This window comes from Corvus hawaiiensis, chromosome 5 (genome assembly GCF_020740725.1).
Source record: "Corvus hawaiiensis isolate bCorHaw1 chromosome 5, bCorHaw1.pri.cur, whole genome shotgun sequence".
In the NCBI taxonomy this organism is placed as follows: Eukaryota; Metazoa; Chordata; class Aves; order Passeriformes; family Corvidae; genus Corvus; species Corvus hawaiiensis.
The window spans coordinates 3,583,427-3,590,567 of NC_063217.1; the positions used below are offsets into that span (position 1 = coordinate 3,583,427).

The 7,141-nt window shown below is 51.0% G+C and overlaps 1 protein-coding gene across 1 annotated transcript in view; it reads right to left on the bottom strand.

The window, feature by feature from the left end:
* Window positions 1-6,774, bottom strand: part of ADRA1D (adrenoceptor alpha 1D) — a 41,273-nt gene extending 34,499 nt beyond the window's left edge. The window contains exon 1 of the mRNA XM_048304717.1: window positions 5,569-6,774. Coding sequence (XP_048160674.1) covers window positions 5,569-6,535 — 967 coding nt within the window. The 5' untranslated portion in view covers window positions 6,536-6,774. The remainder of the gene's footprint in view (window positions 1-5,568) is intronic.
* Between the last annotated feature and the right edge of the window lie 367 nt (window positions 6,775-7,141).

The window sequence follows — 7,141 nt, forward strand, 5'->3', positions numbered from 1 at the left end:
TGTTCTATCTTTTCTCCTCCTACGTTCAAATCACTTTTATTTATCAAGTATCCTGTGCACAACAAGAATAAAGAAGTTTGGGTTTTTTCTGGGATTGTGTCATGTAGTGGATTTTTAGTATTTTTTGATGTCTACCAAGGGGCTGAGCTCACTCTGAACCTTCCTTCTGTGAGGGAGAGTACTAAAGTTTTCAGTCTTTCACCCATCTGTCCATTTTTATAGGAACTTGGGATATTAGAGTGCTTTTAGCAGTTTTTCCAATGCAATTGGGATTGATGATGGGCTGCATCCAAAGCAGTGTGACCAGGGCAGGAGAGGGGATGGGGCTTAGAGCCACCTGCTCTAGTGGAAGGTGTCCCTGCCCATGGCAGGGGGTGGAATGAGGTGAAATTCAGGTTCCTCCCAATCCAAACCATTCTGGGATTCTATAATGAAAAAGTTCATCAGGTGGTGAGTTCATCACAGGCACAGAGTGATAACATAAGCTCTTCTTCTATTAGGAAACCATGCTAAATGCTCTTTTATCAGAGTAGAATTAGATTCTCCATTTCTACCAGAACAGATTTGGTCTCACATGAAATCTGCTTTCACAGTGTTTTCCCCATCATTTATTTTACAAGTGGCACTTCCTGAAGTTGAGCACAGCTACGGCTCTGCAAAATACTTTGTGAAAGGTCTCCTGCCCTATGTCAAACAGCATCTACAAATACATTTATGTTTTGGCTTGAAGGAGGCTTTTCAGAGCCTGGCTGGTGTAACAGCTGCCTTTCCTTTGGGGTGCAGGTGGAAAAGCCAGGTCACTGTTCTTCTGAATCATACCTGGAAATGAGCAGCAGCTTCCGCTGCAAACACAACAAGTCCCCAGCCCAAGACAAATATTGCACTGTCACAGCCTGGAGGGCTTTGTCCATACTCAGGGATCTCTTCAGTCATTCCTGGTCTGGGTAACCTGCTGCTTGTGGATGGACACAGCAAAGGGAGCCTCGGGTTGTGGCCTTCACCCTTGTGTGGCACTAACTATGGTGTTTTCCCATTTCTCACTATGTGTCTTTCTTTCTCCCAGCAGTCCTGATTTCTGACCAAATCCAAAGAATAACAAACATGGGAGCCCAGACCAGACCATGCTTAAAAAACACAGTCCACTGAGGTACATGAATCACCATCCTGGGTACCAGCTAGTCCATCCTTGATCCCAAGGGATGGTTGTTTCCTCCTAGATGCGTCTGAGGTGCTGATGGAGAAGGTCTTGACCTCCACTCTGGGTACAGTCCTATCTGAGGACTCACACTGACTTCACGTGCTCCCCAGCTGCAGAGTGATGGGACTCAGGCCTCCTTTCCTCCTCCTATTCTTATTTGCTTCCTTTTGGCTCAGCTTTGAGAAAGCAGTGACTATCTGCCTATAGGGGGTTCTGGTTCTGTGACCACCTGGCATCGGTGTCTGCTGCAAGGACAAACCCAGCACCTAACTTTTAATGTGATTTTCCATCAGCAGAAGAGCCAGTGAAGCCTCTATGGGGTCACAGAATTGTTAAAGTTGAAAAAACCCTCCGAGGTCACCCAGTGAAAAATCCAGACTAGGATATATCCCACTCTTTTGCAAATACCTGCAGTGCAGACACCACCAGCTCATCATTATGTTGTGCCTGGATGTTTTTGTAGTCATAGAATCATGGTTTGGGTTGGAAGGGACCTTAAAGCCCATCCAGCTCCAACACCAGCCATGGGCAGGGACACCTTCCACTAGCCCAGCTTGCTCCAAGCCCCATCCAGCCTGGCCTGGAACACTTCCAGGGATCCAGGGGCAGCCACAGCTTCTGTGCCAGGGACTCATCACCCTCTGAGTAAAGTATTTCTTCCTGAGATCTACTCTAACCCTGCCCTCTATCAATTTAAAACACTGCCCCTTGTCTATCATTTTCTGCCCATATAAGAAGTCGTTCTGCCTCCTTTTTATAAGCCTCATTTAGGCACTGGAAGGGGCTCTAACAGCTCCCTGGAGCCTTCTCCTCTCCAGGTGAATGCCCCCAGCTCTCCCAGCCTGGCTCCAGAGCAGAGAGACTCCAGCCCTTGGAGCATCTCCGTGACCTGAGACAACCAAAGGCAGATGAACCCTATGCTACAAATCAGCCTTAAACTTCTGGTCCTACATCTCTGAAAAGTCTCCAGTTAAATTCTCTTGACTGGTGTTTGCTCAGGGAAGAGGAACCTTGCCACAAACCCCAGAACCACCTCCCAGCATCTCCAGACAGCAGCCTGGGAGAGCTCCACTGCTCTCCACACTCAGCAAAGACATGACCTAAACATAAGCTACAAACTAGGATTTCATCTTGGGTTGAACAACCCGCTGCTTAAAGATCCTCATTAGCCACAGAAGCTGATAATTGTTAATTGTAAACTCCTGGTGACAGCATCCCGTGCTCAGGGCCTGTGATCACACATCCAAGAGGGAGTTAAATTACTCAGCTGATGAATAGGCTGTGGCGGTATCGGGCAGTTTGAGCTGATTTAAAGAAAAATCACTGTAGATTATTCGAGCATGGAGAAACGGCTGACAGCATTTAGCACATACATAGCTCGTGTTATTTAAAATTTTGGGTTATTTCAGCTCTTCAGCCCCGATGTGATGAATATTACTCCTGTGTAACTAATGTGGGATCTATTCTGCAGAGAGCTGCAAGGATATGTGCAGACTCAGAGACACCGAGGACGGTGCGAGTATGGAAGTTTCCAAGTGCTGAGGGACTTCTAAGTGGAGCTGAGAGTCTTTTGTCACTTGAAAAATTTACTTTTACTAAAAATTTTAATCAGACATCAGTGAACAGTGTGACTCAACGATGTCTTCTTGCAAATTCATGTCAAAGAGAGGAAAAAAAGTCAAAACATTTGGATATTTTCAGAAGAAAACAGATCACTCATTCATGTCACTTCGATGCCATTTGAAGGCTCAATTTGAAATGTCTCCGAATGCTCATTTTTAAAATAAATTCCCATTTATTCATAAGTTGAAACAATTTCTCTTCAATTGAAAGTTATTTTCTTTTTCATGGAAGTTCCACTTTCATTTAAAATGTGTATCAATATCATTTTCAGTTGGTCCCAAATTCTTTCACCTAATTTTTTCTAATGAAATAAATAAAACGCATTCGACTTTACCACTTACAACATTTTTCAGCAGAGTTGGCCCCAGCATGTTTCAGTTTGTGGATTTACAGTAAAATTTACTGATTTCTGTGAGTTTCAGACCTGTCCCCTGAGCAGTAAAATCCAAGATTAGAAGTTTCTGTTCCCCTCCTTGACAGCAATGAATGATTCTCAGATTTGAATAGGAAATTGCAATTAATAAAAGGGGGGGAAATCAGAGGCAGAATATTTGGTAGTCATAAAATAAATGAACTTTTGCTGTGTTTATATTATACATATAATACGGCAGGAAATAAAGATCAAAGCCATGTTTATAAAGGACTTGGCCAGTTGTGTGCTCGGAGGAAGCAAATGGGTTCATGGGAGGTACCTAAAGAATGAGGTTTGGATTTTTAGCTGGTGGAAATCAGTGTGCCTCCTTTGACTTCTCTGATTTACATCAGCAGAGAAGCTGGCTCAAGGGTTTCAAGGCAGAACAGATATAGTAAAACAAAACAATTTTTTTTTTCCTACTGAAAAGTATTTGCCTGAGGTTCCTTCTCTATTTTGAAGTACTAGGAGTAACTCAGAGGAACATGCATTAGCTGGAAGGTTGTCAGGTGGTTGGAACTGGATGATCTTTAAGGTCCCTTCCATCCCAAACCATTCTATGATTTTGTGATTTTAAGGTGTAAAGGTGCAAATGAGGTTTGGAGCTGGTTCCTGCCCTGGCTGGCCAAGGACAGGAGTTTCAGAATGGGGCAGCCCAGAGAGCTCAGCCTTCAGGTACTGGCATCTCCCCGAGCCCCACAATTCCCAAACTGTTTATTTGCAGGTTACATCACCTCCCCCTCACCCCTAAAACACCTGATCACTGAAAGGGAAACTGAGGCATGGTCAAACAGGACAATTCATCTCAGGTCTTTCAGGGAGAGGAGCTGAGTGCAGCCTTACTGCTCCCTGCCTGAGTTATACCATCAACTGCAATGCTCCCAGAGGGCGAAGATTCCTCACAGCAGTGATTTCAGCCCCGTGGAGAGCTGAACCAAACCCCCCAAATACCACCCTCACCTACAGGGAGACGCTGGAGCAAGGAGGCATCAGACAGCAGCACGGTGAGAGCAGACACACACAGCCCTGATTCACCACTCCAGGGACACCTCAGCTCCGGAGGCACCATCGATCCGAGTGAATTATCCCACTGGAGGGTGGCTGACAGCCCTGGGCTCCAGCTGTCCCGGGGGACACAGCCCAGGGAAACAGCCCCAGTGCTGGAGGGAGCTCAAAACCTCAGCAGGTCAAAATCTGCCCTGTAGTCACGATGCTGTTCCCACTGACTTGAGAGGCAGCCCCGAGCAAGAGGATTTGAAAAACCCTGAGAAAAAGAGCAGCCCCAGCTGAAATGAATGTTCCCCTGGCCGCAGGGTTGGTGGGACACAAGTCCCCCGTGGGCTGTGGGACACATGGGTCCCAGCTGGCAGATGGAGAGACAGACCTCTCTGCTTTGCTGAGCTCTGTGCAGAGGCTGCTGCTGATACTCAGGAGTTATTTTAATCTCTTTCTTCCCCGCTCCAGGTTTAGCTACAGCATTCCAGAGGGTTAATCAGGTCCCCTGAGCTGGGTGCCTGCTGTCAGGATTAGGAGCACCGGCTTCCCTGCACATCCTGAGCCACTGGTGCTGGAAGGGGATGTTGCTTTGGACATCGCACGTCCCTGGTGGGCTCTGTGCCTGCTCAGCCTCCCCTGCACGCAGCAGGGAGCATCCTTTTCACAACCAACTTGCCAAAACTTCAGAGCACAACTCGTGAGACAACCCTAAATGAGCACACGGTCACTACAGCAGGGCCACGACTCCTGGGGGAGGGGGATCAGTCCTGGAAAATCACATGGAATCTTTACCCATCACCCTTATGGACAACACCTGGTCCTGCTCCAGGTCCCTGCACGACAACAGCATCCCAGGAAGTCAAGATTTGTGCTTCAGGCTCTGACACACTCCTTGGAGGGATAAAACCTCACTCATCTCCAATAGAGGTGGGAGCCCTGGACCCACAGATGCATATCCAGGTGCAGTTCCCAAACTGGGAGAAAGAGCAAAACTCTTTGGAGACCACTGTGCCATAAAAACAGCCTGTTCGAAACAGAGCTGCTTCCTCCTTAGCCTGAACTTCGTTAGTTAAAATGCTGAATGCCGAATGAATTAATTAAAGAAATTATTATGCTGCTATTTTATTCATTTGCTATCTACTTTGATTGATTATATGACTTTGGTTAATAAATATTGAATAAGTGTTAATTAATTAAATTAATTCATCGCTGGTTTATTCACCTATCAGTCACCTATCCCTCATTTCCATGCATGAGTTGTGTCCTGAAAAGTTTGTCCCAAGGAGCAGGTCCCCAGGGGTTCAGCCCCGGGCAGCAGGGCTGGGATGGGGTCACTTACCAAAAGGCAGGATGAAGAAGAAGGGGAACCAGCAGAGGATGAAGACACCCACGACGATGGCGAGAGTCTTGGCTGCTTTTTTCTCCCGGGAGAACTTGAGGAGCCGCACGGAGAGGGAGCTCCTGAAGTTGTGCCCCTTGCTCCGGGTGCTGGAGAGCGGCTCCTCCAGCACGCTGCGGCAGTGGATGCGCAGCACCACCTCCATGGACTTGTTCCTCTCCTTCTTGACCCCTGCCTCCAGGCTTCGGGTGGTCCGCCTGGCCACCACGTAAATCCTGAAGTACATCACCAGGATGACCATAAGGGGCAGGTAGAAGGAGAAGAGGGAAGAGAACAGGGCATAGCCCGGCTCCTCCGTGATGCTGCAGATGCTCTCATCTGGCGGCGGCGGCTCCTTCCAGCCCAGCAGTGGCCCGATGGAGATGACCATGGAGGAGAGCCAGACAACCACGAGAATGACCCCTGCCTTCCTCTCTGTCATGATGGTGGGGTACTTGAGGGAGTACTTGACGCCGATGTACCTGTCCACGGATATGATGCACAGGCTCATGATGGAGGCAGAGCAGCACAGCACGTCCACAGCTGCCCAGATGTTGCAGAAGATGCGCCCGAACACCCAGAAGCCCAACACCTCCAGGGTGGCCGAGAAGGGCAGCACTGTGGTGCTGAGCAGCAGGTCGGCGATGGCCAGGTTGACGATGAAGTAGTTGGTGACCGTCTGCAGGTGCCGGTTGCAAGCCACCGAGAGGATGACCAGGATGTTCCCCACGATGGCCGAGAGGATGAAGACGGCCAGGAAGACCCCGACGCCCACCGCCTGCACATCCAAGGCGAAAGTCAGCGTGGTGCCGTTGCCTTCGGGGGTCTCCTCCCCTTGCAGCCCCCAGGACCGGTTGGCAGCGCTCTGGCTGTCTTGTCCCGTCCGGTTCCCACTCAAGCTGCCATTGCTCAGCTCGGGGAAAGTCATTGTAGGAAAAGTCCGGGCTCCATGGAGGGCGAGGAGAAAGCGGTGCCGAGGCGCAGCTCCCCCGGCATGATCCCCGCCTGGCAGCCCCCGCCAAGACGCGCTCCGCACCTCGCTCCCCCGGCCGGGTTGGAGGGATGGAGAGAGGGAGGGATGGATGGAGGGAAAGAGAGATGGAGAGAGGGAGGCAGGGCGGGACGCGCTGCCCGTCGCCCCCCGCCCGCTTCACGCCGTCCGTCCGCGCTGCCCCCCGTCCCCGCTGTCCCCGCTGTCCCCGCCGCTCAGCCCCGCCGCCGGCCCGCCCGGGGGGGCAGCGCGGTCCGAGCCCCCTCGCCGCCCTCGCATGCTCCGGGGGCTGAGCTGGGCACGGCCGGCAGCGCCCGGCGGCTCCGCAGCTTCGCGCTCGGACCGGGAGCGGCGGGAGGGGCCGGACGGGCCGGGGGCGGGCGGGAGCCCCGCGCGTCAGGTGCCGCCGGGGGAGGAGGAGGAGGAGGAGGAGGCGGCAGCAGCGGCAGCGCTGCTTTGCAGGACGAGGCGAGCCCGGGGCAGACAGAAACCGGCAGCAGAGCAGGCGGGGAGAAGAGAGATGATGGAGGGGGTCCAGGCGAG